Source organism: Rosa chinensis, chromosome 6 (genome assembly GCF_002994745.2).
Source record: "Rosa chinensis cultivar Old Blush chromosome 6, RchiOBHm-V2, whole genome shotgun sequence".
Lineage (NCBI taxonomy): Eukaryota > Viridiplantae > Streptophyta > Magnoliopsida > Rosales > Rosaceae > Rosa > Rosa chinensis.
This window is the reverse complement of record NC_037093.1, coordinates 62,214,101-62,229,043: the sequence shown is the minus strand read 5'-3', so window position 1 is coordinate 62,229,043 and position 14,943 is coordinate 62,214,101. Positions and strand designations below refer to the sequence as shown.

The following is a 14,943-nucleotide window of genomic DNA, read 5'->3' as shown; positions in this document are numbered from 1 at the left end:
AACGCTATATCCTATGCCAAAGTCAGATGAAGATGGTTCTCGGTCTGATTTGCCAATTTTAGTCCATGCCTTTTGTAAAAATGACTTTCAACCAAGTGACCCGGCTACACTATCCGTCTTAATTTATATCTTGATGAATGGCAAAAAACACCTAGTTAATTAACACCGGTTGGTCACCATCAACCTCCCCCCTCTATCTCATATCTCTCCATAGAAAAGAGAGACAGTAGATGAGAATGAGGTAGGTTGAGAGACGTCTCTGTTTGAATTGGCCTAAGCAGCAAGAGGTCTTTAACTATTAAATACCAACAGGTTGTTATTTCTGTGGTTAACCCCTACACTGAAGCTATAACCAGCTAGCCAGGCAGTGATGCCAACCGGTTGTGACATTACGGCTTTCACACAGAAACTCACAAGGATTAAATACAGCACATACGTGTATACTATAAATATATACATATGCATATGTGTGTGTGTGTGTGTGCGTGTGTGTAGACTTTACATAGCGGCAAAGCTACGTAGGAGACACAGACACGTTTGGACCACGTTGACGTTGTAAGCCTAGATTAGCTTAGCTTAGCAACGAGGGAAGGGCAAGATATATAGACAGACGATCCAAAGAGGAAGAGATAAACTAACAGAGAGCAATCGCATCGCTCGCATGCGTCTGGCTCTGGCCGTAACCCTACCTTGCTAAAGGCTCCACTAGCCCTGGAGAGCCTACGAATTAGATGAAAACCCTAAACATTAATTACACTGCTGATCGATGCCATCATTATATATATCGTCATAAATATTACCTAGCCAGCTAGGGTTTTGGCCATCTAGAAAAGGATATTCAACCACTCAATTCATCAGATCAGAGAGCTACAGCTCGTAATCATGCCCATTTCGTGTCAGTCAGTCGAGATAGAACACACTCGAGACGACTAATTAATTAATTTCCCTTCATGATTTCTAGGGTCCATAATCAGTTTGTTGGCGGCTCTCTCTTATTTTGCCTTTGAATAAAGTCTTTATCAAACTGATATATATTGCATGCATCAAGTGATCTGTATTCAAATAAGGAGAACACCATCTTGTTCGGACGGTGTTCTTCTTACTGTTTGAACGGATATATGCGCATTCAGGAGACAATCGAACTTCTTATACAGGTAAGGGATGGCACCTGAGTTTGAGATTAAGAGTACTGTGTTTTTGTTTATTGTATTTAGATTAGATATAGATGAACTATATATATTGGCTATGATAATATGCGTTGATCCGAACTCCGACAGGACGATTCTTATATTATTTATATGAGATTTAGATACTCTGTCCAATTATCCATAATGCACGTAGTATGAGACCACCTAGGTCCACTTGTCACTATTAAACACGCATTAACTTGTCTCTAGCTTCACAATTCCTTGACTCGTGACCTAGCTAAATCAGAAGCTAGTTGATTTGAAAGTATTAATTATTATGAACAAAGCCAGAAAACTAGGGTGATTGATTGCTTATATGTAAAGAGGTGTCCAAACTAATTACGGTTCCTACCCCTCTATAGTCTACGGTCTACACTATACTACCAATATATTAAGTTCATCACAAGCAGTGAAGCTACATTGAAGTCAGAGAAGAAGATGCCCGGAGAATTAAAATGACGAAGAGTACATGCGCCTTCAACGTTAACGTCTAGATTGAAGTCTGTGGGGTTACAGAAAAATGTATAATTTGTTCATTCATGTGTCCCCAGTTTTTAATACCAATTAATTTGGGTGACTAGAGTCATAGTTAGTTCATCTATATTTTGAAAATGACATAACAGACTTACAAAAAAGAAAACTGACAGAACAGATGTTCCAAGCGCAATGACGGACCCAGATGAAATAGATAATTCAATACAGTACTGCTTCTCAATGCCAAGAGCTTCTCCAGAAGTATAGTACGTACTATGACAACTGTTACTCCAAAACAATTGCTGAACTAAGTGATTTCATAACTTAGAAAACATTTTACTAATCTAACCAATGTATTTGTCTATCTCAAAACAGTTTTCGAGTTTTAGAAAAATAACACTAGTGTATAGCACTGCTAATCATATATATATATATATATATATATATATATATATACTATTCAAAACTTCATTATATTGGGAATTTTGCTACCGGAGAGAACAGAACGGAAAAGGTGTTTAGTAGGTCTACTCTTTCTGTCTAGACTAAACAGTATTTTTACATTATGAATTTGAATGATCATCACAAGTTTCCTATATACTGTGGATGTCACATCAGATAGCTATATAGTCTGGCTGGCCTATGTCCAGACTCCAAGTTAACCAAGCCTTTTTAGCTTGCACGGTTGTTTGACTGACATTTTATGTAACTCGCAACTGCAATATCATCAATTTCTATAAAACCAGTACGAATTAGAATACTGCATCTTTCTCTTTCGGCCCCCCCCCCCCCCCCCCCCCAATCTTTCTGACCTCAAAGTCCTTCCATAAACACACAGAGACAGATGACCTCGCAAACCAGTGGATTCATGTGGACGATCATCATAAGCTAAGTAGAGTTAACATGCTTCATAAACTAGTGTATACACATATATTAGTTAAGAACTTTGAAGTACTTCTGGAATTCACAGATAAACAATTCTACTGAACTTTGGGCGATTTGTGTATACATATATTAGTTTCAGTGTGTAAATTACTATCTTCCCCTCCTTTGAATGAACCTACAATATCCATTTGTGGGCGATTAGTGCAGATAATGCATGTGTACCTTGCGAAATACTCAAATCCTTGTCCTTTAATTATATAATTAGTATCATTTATTGAAGTAGTACTCACTTTAAGAAATTGCCTACATATATATGTTCCTATCATGCAAGCAACTTCCCAAAACCATGATCATGAGCTTTCAGGTTTCCATACTTTACCATATATTAACAAAAGAACAATTACTCAAGCTATCTAGCTAGCATATTTTTGGAATAAACCCTAGCCAACTTTTTCAACATCTGTGATAGAGAGAAAGGCAACCCACATAATTAAGCCAACTTCTTTATCTCATCTGTTTCACTAATTTAAAGACACAATACCATAAAGCATTGCTCTCATCAGTCATTACCCATACAATTGTAAAAAACCTTAATTTGCTCACCATGTAATTATCCAGTTTCCAATTTCTAGCTAGTTCTGATTTGCTATGCACACATACCAAACTCCTGACATACTCTATGAAAAAGGCTATTCAATCGTAACCATAATTCCTACAAATTATATATGCTGCTAATTAACATCCATAGAGCAACTACAAAAAGAGAGGAAATATCAATTCCAGCTCCTTGAGTACTAACACTGTCTACCCAAGAAGGAGAGAAATTAAATTTAACACAAATAAATGCGAAACACAAAATGGAATACAGAAAGAGAGAGGCGGAGAGAGTGAGATGAGGTTGCACATGATGAGGGTCAGAATTTACAAGAGCATGGAAATTTTTTCATAAGGTGTAAGTTTCTTTCTTTACTACCAAATCTAGCAGTACTCTAGGGTTCTATCATTAAGTAGCTACCATGCATATAAGTACCTCCTCCGCTCAGCCCTATATCTCATTTGTTACGTAGCCTATATATATACATATTACATACACAACATATATATAGACGTTCACATGCATCAACTTGGTTAATTTCAGCTGCATTAACTCCGATCCTCGCACGTCTATATCAAGTTGCTAAATTTTACAGCTTTGGCAGGTAAGTAGTTGGCATATAATGCCTCTGTAATTACCCATTTACGTAACTAATCAATTTTCACTACTTGCCAATTGGCATTGCATGAGATCTAAAGGCTCTGAATATCTGCACCGTTCATTATTCCTCCTTTCTTTTTCAGACATGTTTTGACATAGGAATTTAAAAAGTATGGTTAGCCGAACACGAAACCTAGTTGTCGTCCCATTTAAATTTCCGGCAAGACACCGGATAAACAGGAAAAAGCGGGGCTTCGAGTTCTCCACCACCCAGAAACCGCATTCAATATCAAACCCAGACAAATTAAAGAGAATTCTAGAATACTATACACCAGTCAACCAAGGAAACTTAAACAACAAATATTATACTGCTGCACAAACAATAATTATTAAGACAAAAAACTAAATGATTAAGTTAATTCTAATTAATCAGAATTGAAATTCGGAACAAAACCAAACATCCCAATATCGTTCTCATCATCATTATCCTCTCCAGTTTCCTAGGGCATGTTAAAAGCTAGAAATTAACTTGATCCACGATGATGATAAAAAGCCATAACGATTAATAGAGGAACAATCAATATTAGATCTAGCTAGCTAGTAGCTGAGACATGAAGATTTGAGTTGCAAAAACGAAAGCGAGCCAATGGCTAGCTGGCCCTTAGTGTTTTTATTTTCTAAGACCTCGGAGGTGGGAAGTATTGCGTACCAGCCACAAAAGCATTCAGCGGAGTCGGAAACACCACCGTAGGGTCGAGCAACGTCGCCGTAGGTGGGTTGGCACTTGTGCTTGTGGTGGTGTTTATAAGATTAAGTTGCTGTTGATTATTATGATGATGTCCCCCTCCGCCTCCTCCGTCTTGTTGGCCTGATGAGCTATCGCCGGCGGTGGTTGCGCTTGTGTAATGACCATCCAGTCCTTGATCGTAGAGAAGTCCCTTGAACACGTGCCCTCCGATGTTTACCGCCGTCTGGTACGCGTACTGCTCCTCCACATCGTCCATTGCACTGACTCTCACACACCGGAACAGGGCTGGCGAGCTCACCTCCGCTGGAAATGGTGCAAGCTCCAACCCTAATTTGTATTTTCATGATATTTAAAAGAATTATCAAAGAAACAAAAGGGAAAGTAACGGGAGCAGTTAGTAGTGTAGAGTGCAAAGAATTTCATGGAATTATTTTCGTCAGTTTTACCAACAAACAGTGACAGAATGAAAACAGAAGAGAAACAGCAAAGTGGGTGTGACTTATATGGACTATGGTCCGGAGGAGGTGGACTTTCTTTCACACGCAAAGGATATGGATTTGATGGGATATATCCAACTACTAGTGAAATTAAGTCCAGATTTTCCTCAGGATCTTCCTGTTTTTTTTTTTTTTTTTCTGTACATAAGAGAATTGTACAGTCATTTGAAAATTCTCTCATGGAATTACTAGCCAATGTCCAAAATTGGAGTCTGAAAATCATGTGTACATGTATAATTAATCTTTGTTTGTATTGTAAACTACAAGCTTACCTGACGTGTTAGTGGGTATACGAACGCAGGCTAGAGAAGAGCCTCCAGCTCCTCCTGCTTGATTGTCTCTCTGCCTTTTCGGAAACTGTAACTGCTGTTGTTGTTGTTGTTGTTGCTGAAGAGCAGAGAATTGTTCCTGCCTCTCGCGGCGTTTCGCGGCAGGAACCCAAGTGCTCTTGACGTGTGTTTGGCACTGAAACCCTCGGCTCTTGCAACAGGTTCGGCACCGCAAGTGAGGACAGTCTTTCTTAGCTTGATTCCCGCAATCCTGACAATTCATTCCGCCCGATCCTAGACCACTACCGCCACCGCCACCGCCGCTTCCTTGTCGCATCACAGTGAGTCTCAACCCCGAAGATGAGTCATCCGAGACGTTGCCCTCCAAGTTGTTGTGGTTGTTATTACGGCTAGGATCCACTCCAAACGCGTAGTAGTTCAAGCTTTGCTGATGATGATGAGGATGGTGAGGATGATACTGTGGCCATAACTCGAAACCCCCCTTGTTGTTGTAGATCTCTTCGTTTCCGTACGAAAACAGGTTTAAATTTCCTCCTCTTTCATCGTCTCCGTCTTGTTTGTTTCTCGGCCCTTGATCTCTTCCCCCTAAATTACCGAAGAACCCAGCCATTTCTCGCACACGAAAATGACCTCAATTTGGGGTAAAAATCCATATCAGAATACCAAATCTTGATTGCAGATCAGTGATTCTAACACCCGGGTTTTCCAGGGTTTCGACTTTGCTTTTTGAACCGACCGATCTGGTACTCACTCACTCTGTGTGTGTGTGTGAGATAGATAGATAGATAGATAGATAGATATACTGTGTGAATCTAGCTATGTGATCTCGTTGTTATGGTGTTGTGGGGAGGTTGGGTTTTGTTTGGCAGCTTTTTTGAGGGGGTTTATTGTTCGGGACTATTTTAGGGTAAGACAGAGGAAAAACTAAGTAGTTGTTTTGTTGTTGATGAAGAGTTGGGTTTTCAATTCTGGTGGTGTCGTTGTTCGAAGCAATAATGGCACGGAATTAGAGCCCTGCAACGCCGCCATGGAAACTGCACCCACTCTGCTCTTTACACTCTCTCTCTAACCCTCATCGACCATTTAAGACAACTACGCCAAACCAAACCTATATCACTCTCTCTTTGCTAGCTCTAACTCTGTCACCTACACACAAGGTTTCTGTGTGCGAGAGATAAGAGACTGAGAGTGACTGGGAGAGCTCACTCAGACTCGATCAGTAGTACTGAGTGAGATTAAAAGAATAAGGAAAAAGAAGAGCCAATTCACCTCTGGGTCTTTCTTCCGGTTTCTGTGAGCCTCATCGACTTGGAATCACAGTCGTCGTAGCGCCACGGGACGGTCACTATACGTCCACGTGTCGGTGCTTCAGCTTTTCCTTATTCGTGATTACACCGGAGAACCCGCTACTACTACTTTTTCTGACCATCCCTGTGAATTATTATTATTATTATTATTTTTTTTTTTTCAATCCACCAAGCAATCTTACCTCCCAAAAGAGGACATGCATCACAAACCTATCACCACACTCCACGTGTACTTTTCAGCCAATAATGTATTCAAATCGAGGGTTTTAGTAGCGCCTGTGATAACGATCCTCACACCACGCGTAAAACTAATTATCCATAGAAAATTTTCTCATAAAATAAACAGCATTTTCTTAGGGTAACGTAATTTGAGCTTTACGAAATTGTGCGGTATTGTTTTCTTGTACAAAATGCCTCGTATTCCACTCATAAATTCTTCGTGTAATCATTTTATGATTGACTAATCGATACAAAAAAATTGGTTTTTGTACAGTAGTGGGGGGATGAGCTAGAGATTGTTGAATCACTTACGATGATAAGGTCAACAAGCTTGATGGTTATATTTAACGGAATTAGGCTTAGATGGGCTGTTCCTATGTGTGTTAGTACACATTGTAGGACGTGAACCCTAGATCAAATGTTGGTTATATGCCAGCAGGCAGCAAGATCAATTAATTCATTTAATTGTTTTGTCAAACTTGTGTTGTACATTTTTTGATTTTATGGAATCTATTGATAATAACTAAAAAAAAACTATTTTTTTTTATTTAAACATCGGAGAGATTTTTCGTACATACATAAACACTGAAATCATATTATTAAAAAAAAATAAGATTGAAAATAAAGTGAATGTTGAGAATGCTGTTGATTTCCTAATTACTTTCGTATTATTATCGAACTATAACTTGTCTTATTTCCATCATCTAAAAAACAAAGACTGTTTTCCAATGATACACGGTCATGAACTAAATGGAGCGTTATGGTGTTATAACAGAACTCAACACTGTAACTCAAAAGTTTGTCCACTTTGTAGATTAATTTGACCAATGCTGTTGTTTGAATTTGGAAAACTTATTTTAACACAAAAAAATATGATTACACGCGGTTTGTTTCCAATTATTTATTATTTAGTTTGGAACTATTCATTTCAAAATTTGTAATTGTATGGAATATGGATATACACAGCCGAGAAAAACAAATCCTCATGCATGAGTTTTTTAACGGTATCAAGTTAATTTCTTGTGTCGATCTTCTTTTATTTTAAGAACGTGTTGAGAGTAATTAATTTTGTACATTTGTATTAGCCATCGGCAAAATGAGTGATAAGCGTATTTCATATGCTCCTTCCTTTATTACGGAGGCTATGTCAACCTTCAATTTCAATCGAGTAGACCCAAGTTGAACCCTCATCAGGTGCGGAGCTACCCATTAGCCAAAGGGTGCCCTGGCACCCCCCAAACTTTCTGAAAACATGTAGGTTTCCTTTGTTGTTAATAGGATTGAAGGGGTTGGCTCTATAATTATAAAGGTTTGGCCCCCCTTTTCTAATTATATCATGACACGTTACAACTTACAACCAGTTTGATTTTGAATTTTACAATTTTCTTATCTCGACCGCCGTATTCATCATCAAAATTTAATCAATTTTAGCTTTTGTGAATTTTATTTGCTTTATTAACTATTAGTTCTACAACATTTATATATATTTAGTGATTATGTGCCTATACATAATCTTAAATGAAATTCTACAACAGATAGACAACTTTAGAGTTCAAAATTATGCAAAAACAAGAAGTTCGGTTTCAATTGATACATAATGTTGTCAATCAATTTGAAATTGTTACAATTTTTTTCTTACTTTAAATCTCAGCCCCCTTAAACCTACAAAGCTGGGTCCGCCCTGACCCTCATCTTTTATATTTTCTTCTTTAATTTCTCTAATTTCTCCTGATGAAGTACATTTTTAACAAATTTATGTTAATTGATTTCACAACTCATATAGGTCAAGGACTAAAATATCCTCTATATCTTCGATATTTGTTTGAAATTTCCGTTTTTTACAAGCACTAATATTAATTTTCATATCTTTCCGATAATTTATTTTTAGTTGGTTATACACAACTTTTATCCAAAATCTCGGTAAAATTTCCATCGATATTCAGTATTTTCTCAATATTTCTATTGAAATTACTTTTTTATGAACTATCGATATTTTCATGAGTTTCGGTATTTTAGTCATTAATATAGGTCATTCCCTTACGCAATTGTCAATCAATGGTTGCATAATTAATAGCTCATTAACCCGTCCAATTAATCTCCGATGATTGGCCTAAGTTGATAGGAAATACGGTTCGTGCTGTGGAGTGTACTTCAGCAAATCTTGGCTTGGGGAGGCAGCAGTAGAAGATTAAAGCATTTGACCAAAAGCTGGCTAAGGCTTTAGTAAAGAGAAAATGGCCTTTTCATGAAAGACAGTCACGTGAATCCCCCATAATCCCACTAATTATTGGATTTCAATATATACAAGAGCAAAAGTACGAGCTCCGGCCGCCTTAGCCGCTGTCGCGCCGTACGCTGCCCTTGACTCTGGTGGAGTGAGGTGAGAGGTGAGTGATCAACTTTTAAACAGAACAAAGCGTTAATTTAAAGAAACCCTAATCTTAAACCTAATTTTGGTCAATAACACCCCCGCCCCCCCCCCCCCCCCCGGGGGCCCAGCCCGCCGCCCAAAACTAGGGTAAAAGCTAAAAAGTAGACCTGACCCTGGCCAAGGCAAATTAATTTGGCTTAATTAAAATCTTAAGTACATGCATCGAGCTCAGTTAATAAGGGCCTCCTTGGTGTTATCAATATATTTTTGATGCCGGATTGGGAACATTCGGACGAGGCCATTTATCGATGATCAGAAAGGTGAATAAGAAAGAAAATAAAGCTAGGGTTCCCGGAAAAAAGACCAGAGAAAGAGATTGATGGAGAGAGAAAAGGACGATATATGGGGGATTTTTATTGGAGACGAGATGAATGATATTCTGTGTGGAAGTTCCAATTATTGTGTCCCTGTCTTTCTTTCTTTTGCTCTCGAGCCCAGAGCTTTCTTCTTGCTATTGACCCCAATCTGTTGTCCTTCTCGCTTTCTTCTCTCTATTATAATTCTATGTCTAAAGCTCCATTTTTACCTGGAAGGGGCAAGCCCTCAACACCATTCATCCTTGACCCTCATCGGAAAAAAGGCGGTATGCATTTCATTTTAATTATCATGCCTTTCTCCAACATTGACCGTTAGGTCCGTCAGACTCTTCCATCGGATGCAGCAGAATAAATCTTTTGTTTTGTACCGCACATTAAAACAAATAATAAGATTAAGAAAAAACAATTTGTAACACTAAACTCTCAATGTGTATTCTATCATTATTATGAGACCTAAACGATGATGTTCAAGATCACATATATTTCATAGCTCTGACACGTGCTTAATTCATCATTATATCTAATCGTGACGAGTTGATTTTATTATTTTGTAACTCAATCATCATGACTACAAAACTTTTATTCGTATCTACATGCTTAAAATCATCACTTCCGTTAATATTATTCTTCCTCAACTTCCATGTATGACATACGATACATATATTGAGCAATTAACTGAGTTTCTCAAATACATATGCTTATCTTGAGTGTAAGTTCTTATGCTGTGGGGGTAGTCAACGAATTTGACTCACGGTCATGATGATTAAATCCCGCCATGAATATACGAGTAAATATAACCATGATTACGGCGATAAATATGATTGTAAATGCTGTAATGATGACAGCTATTAAGCGTGGCAATGAGACGATCATAAAGCTCGGAAATAAGTACAGTTATATTCAGTATATGTATAGTAGGCCTCCTTCGCTACTCCACAAGTGGAATTTCGGCAGGGCCTTCATTCTTTTTTAAGGTTCAATAGACGCGAATCCCCCTCCTTACCGTACGCATGACCCTCAACTTCTTTGAGATCGCCATGTCGAAATGCATTATTGACGTTGAACTGCAATAGGGGCCCACCCAGGTATCTATACGCCAAAAAAGAAACATTTTCATTTATGTTACTTGTTGTGGGAGGCAGACGACTATTTTCATAGGAATTTGCCTATGATTCTTTCAACTGATATTTCAATATAGAAAGATCTCCTTATTTCTTCACCACGGATTCTCGTGTGAATTTGTAGCATTTTTGGTGTCAAGACTTGCAGCAGCGTCAGTTAAGGCTCATTTCGAAAGAGATATCTGTAGAGTGGTTCCAGTCCCTTTTTGGAGGCTCCATAGGGTCACTTTCACAAAGATCGATTAATTTATCAATGCATATTGTGTGTGAGCAAATGAGGCCAGGTGTGACCAAATGAGCGTTTCAGATCCCCCGCTTCTCAGAGGACTGAGTCTATTTACGACTTATGACCCAAGTTGCCTCACACCTATAAGTAACAGGCAAGACGACCAAGTATGATATGATTTATATCTAATTTCGACTCATTTGACTTAACTCAACTAAGAAAGTTACTGACTTAGGCATCAGATGGTTTTCTGCAGGTACCCCCCTCCTCTTTGAGCCTATAGTCAACACTCGATAAAAACTGCTCGATCATTCTTGGTCAACTCCCGCTCTAGTCCGCATACATTGGTGAGATCCTCTACGGAATTTTTCGTCACCAACATATGCTGATCCCTTGTTTAGGATATAAAAAGAAATGATTTGTGCATTATTTTACAATAAGAAAAATTTCATACTTTTTTTTTTTTAAATGATTCTGTACGTTTTTTTTTTTGAAAGGGATTCTGTATGTTTTATAATGTCATTATCTCGCATTTTTTTAGTAAGGAAGATATTCATTAACGTAATTGATGTCTTAGCGATCGATCGATACACACTGTGACAATATTTTGCAATTTTATTATTTATTTTCCAGTCTCAAAATGAAAAATTAACATAAAATATTGCAGTCGCCAATCACAATCCAAAATAAGAAATACCTCCTGAATACTGTAACTACGTACATATATCAGTATATGTGGTGGTATGAAGCACTGGTACAGTAGTACAACAGGCATGCTAGTGGTCCCCCGTAAATGTATACGTGTAGGTTAGGGTTGCGTCCAACGTCAAGTTGGGGTGGGGTATGACTGGCAGTTCGTAGTTTCCAGTTGTCCACTCCCCGACATGATTAGATTTGAGGCCGACTCTTAAGTCTTTATTAAAAAGCAGATTATTGGCCGCCTAAATGTCATTATGTCTCGCCAAAACTTACACCAGAAACAAACTTGTCCGGGTCCATAAGAATGCATGCTGGGCCGAAAGTAACGAAAACAAGGCTCTAACAAGCCCAACAGGGTCTGACCCACCAATCAGATTTAAGCAAATGACTCGCGGTGGACAATTTGGACGTGACGTGGAAACGCGCAACGGGATTATAAAATTGAGTCTCATCGTCGCTTAAATAGCCGGGGCGCCTCCAACCCTTCACATGCTTTGCATGTAATTGGTTAAAAATTTCATTTATTTTTGTTATATATAAATTGTTACAAAAATAGATGAATGACAAACACTATAACTCGATTCGTGAGGGCTAGGATGAAGAATTCAGGGAACAACACGGGGCGAATACTCTAAAATTCTAAAAATTCATAACATAAGCCTACAACACCAGACAAATAACATTATAATCCCAATAAGTCAACACCAGACAAATAAGATTATAATCCCAACAAGTCTTCTACTATGCAAGTTCAGAATCAGACAACTAGACTTATTACAGATCCTCCTGCAATTATCATCTCGATCGGAGATCATAGGATATATATATATATATGTACAAAAGCCCCACAAGTCTAAAACAGTAAATACTATGATAAACTCCTTGATTTCCTAATGGTTCTGGTTTCATGCGTGCATAGCAGCAACGGTAGAGACCATGCTATCCACCCCACAAACATTATGACCCCTGCAGATCTTGTAATACCCTTCCTCTCCCCAACTCTGTCCCCATGAATTCTTTATGATCCAGTAAGGCTTCTCCTTGAAGCGTATCGGAGCAAACCCAGAGGAGCCGTAACCCACCAGAAGCACCCCGTGATCCAGACGATGTTTTGCGCAGATGTAAGGGCACGAGACTCCCCCCACGTATGTTTGCATGAACACCGCATTGATGCCAATTGCAAGAGGGCCATTGTGGACCAAATTTGCAGCAATTTGATCTTCGTCAAGGGAAACAACACTGAAGTTGGAGACAGTAGCGACAACTTTGCTCTTGTCAAATTTGCAGGTACCGCGATCAGTCCCAGTGTAAGGGTAGTCCTTCTCTTGCTCCAAACCCCCAGCCTTGAGTGCGTACTCAAAGGCATTGGTCATCAGTCCACCACTACAGCCCGAGTCACATGAACCATATTCTTCTGGATCACACTGCAAAATGTACAGGCTCATTATAAGACAATGACATGCCATCATAACAATCAAGTCAAATAAAGTGCATCACCATTCCATTAGATATAAGAAAGCAACCAACTGCCTATACAAACACAGATTCTACCACCAGTACTGAGAACTTTGCGGATATTATAAAATGGATGTATGTGAATCGTACTTGAGATCCCAATTAGTAAACATAAAAATTGGGGCACCTATGTCCTAACAAACAGGATTATGAGGAGACTCATAAATTTTAGCAAGGAAAAGGATATACGAAAACAAATCTTTCTCTTCGATCTTCGTAAGCAGATAAAAGATAAAAGTCTTCAAAAAAAGCAAGTAATTCCAACCAACTTGAAATCCACAAGGTTAAAATGTACACTCACTCAACCATCTAGCGAAAAGTTCAATATCTTGAAGTACAGATACATCATAGATCAACTTAATATTCCATCAGCTACATACTATACAGACTCTACTACTGCCAAATTAATTAACTAGTGTCAAAACCTTAAACTCAGTTAAGCAATTAGAAGCTTCAGCCTTTAGGTTTTGCAGATAAAAAGTTCAATACTTGGATATACTTGTATACAGCAGAAATCAAATTATATTGTACTAGCAACCAAAATAAGACATGGAAAATTAAAAGATATATTATAATGTTTAATTATGAGCAAACCTCATGATCACAGTCCACAAGCTGCTGACTGCTGAGACTCACGAGCTCCCCTGTTGCCAAATAATGAGCTCCTTCCAGTGCTCCGGCCGCACTAAACGACCAGCATGATCCACACGAACCCTAATATACACCCCAATACACACTATCAATACTCCATAAAAAAAAACCCAAGAATTAATTACTTTTAATATCACATACGCATTACAGTACCTGGTCCTTGACCGGCGTGACGGCACCTTTCTCGCGCCAGTCGAAGTCGGTGGGAAGATCATTGGTCGGAAGGATCGGAGCCGTGTGGGCGTCCTCCGGTAGCCGGAGACCCTTCTTGAGCCCGAGAAAATTCCGGCGAAACTCCTTGGGAGTGAGATCGGAGAACTTGGTGACACCGTGGACGGCGGTGGGGTCCAGCCCCTGGTGTATTTTGGCTCGGCGGAGGTTGGCCTTGAAGACGCCGAACCTGTAGTCGTGCTCCTCCTGGCTCGCGTAGGTCTTTCGGAAGGTGGCTTTGAAGTTTGAGAAGTGATGCTCCGCGCGGAGGAGTGGATCCTCCTCCGCCTCCGGCACGACTTGTCGGATGAAAGGATCGCCACCGTCGCTTACGGCGGACGCGGCAGCGGAGGATAGGAAGAGAAAAAGAGAGAGGAGAGCGAGATGATGATGATCCATTGGTGGAGCGAGCGAGTTAGGAGTGTGGGAAAGGAAATGATGAAAGGAACTTCGTTCTAACGTACACATATTTTATGTATCGCATATATATAGAATCTACGGTGTGCGAGCCATGAGTCGTCTTCGTCTCTCATTATTGATCGTTAGATTCTATGTGTTCGTAGATGAGATATTTGTGGGGTTTGGATTTGTGTGGGTGAGCTTCCCAGAAGTTTGTAAATTTGTATACACGTGGTTTGTTGTGGTACGAGTATTTGTCACCAAGTGGTGAGGTAAGTAACAAATAGCAGAAAATGATGGGGTCGGTTGGGTTCCTTGCTCCATACGACTTTATGTAAAATGGTGACGGCTTGGGCGCTACTCCATTATTGTCGCTCGTCATCTTCAAAATTCCCTTCTTTAATTTCTTCATCTACGACCACTCCCTTGTTTCTTAAAGGAAAATTTTGCCTCTGATCAATGGAAAGAAAAGAAAGTTTGCCACCTTTAGTCACTTCAAATTTGAATTTGATTTATAAATAATTAAATATTTGGAACATTATTATTACACGACAGTGCAGAATATATACACT

The 14,943-nt window shown here is 39.1% G+C and overlaps 2 protein-coding genes across 2 annotated transcripts; both read right to left on the bottom strand.

Moving 5' to 3' along the window:
• Positions 1-4,148: 4,148 nt before the first annotated feature.
• LOC112169710 (protein SHI RELATED SEQUENCE 1) lies at positions 4,149-6,546 on the bottom strand. The gene is made up of 2 exons (XM_024306756.2): positions 5,259-6,546; positions 4,149-4,816 (listed from the first exon to the last, which is right to left on the bottom strand). The coding sequence occupies exons 1-2, from the start codon at positions 5,884-5,886 to the stop codon at positions 4,419-4,421; spliced, it is 1,026 nt and encodes a 341-aa protein (XP_024162524.1). The 5' UTR covers positions 5,887-6,546; the 3' UTR covers positions 4,149-4,418.
• Positions 6,547-12,251: 5,705 nt separating this feature from the next.
• On the bottom strand, positions 12,252-14,440 carry LOC112172589 (cysteine proteinase 15A). Its single transcript, XM_024309991.2, has 3 exons — positions 13,916-14,440; positions 13,706-13,825; positions 12,252-13,020 (listed from the first exon to the last, which is right to left on the bottom strand). Exons 1-3 carry the CDS (start codon positions 14,438-14,440, stop codon positions 12,502-12,504), a joined length of 1,164 nt encoding a protein of 387 aa, XP_024165759.2. The 3' UTR covers positions 12,252-12,501.
• Positions 14,441-14,943: the final 503 nt, after the last annotated feature.

Excerpts from the sequence above, each read along its gene's own strand:
- LOC112172589 (XM_024309991.2), bottom strand. The coding sequence starts at position 14,440 with ATGTGTACGTTAGAACGAAGTTCCTTTCATCATTTCCTTTCCCACACT. Across the intron at positions 13,826-13,915 it reads TCACGCCGGTCAAGGACCAG|GGTTCGTGTGGATCATGCTG; the intron begins GTACTGTAATGC and ends GGTGTATATTAG. Across the intron at positions 13,021-13,705 it reads TTGTGGACTGTGATCATGAG|TGTGATCCAGAAGAATATGG; the intron begins GTTTGCTCATAA and ends TACATTTTGCAG.
- LOC112169710 (XM_024306756.2), bottom strand. The coding sequence starts at position 5,886 with ATGGCTGGGTTCTTCGGTAATTTAGGGGGAAGAGATCAAGGGCCGAGA. Across the intron at positions 4,817-5,258 it reads TATACCCACTAACACGTCAG|GGTTGGAGCTTGCACCATTT; the intron begins GTAAGCTTGTAG and ends AATACAAATTAG.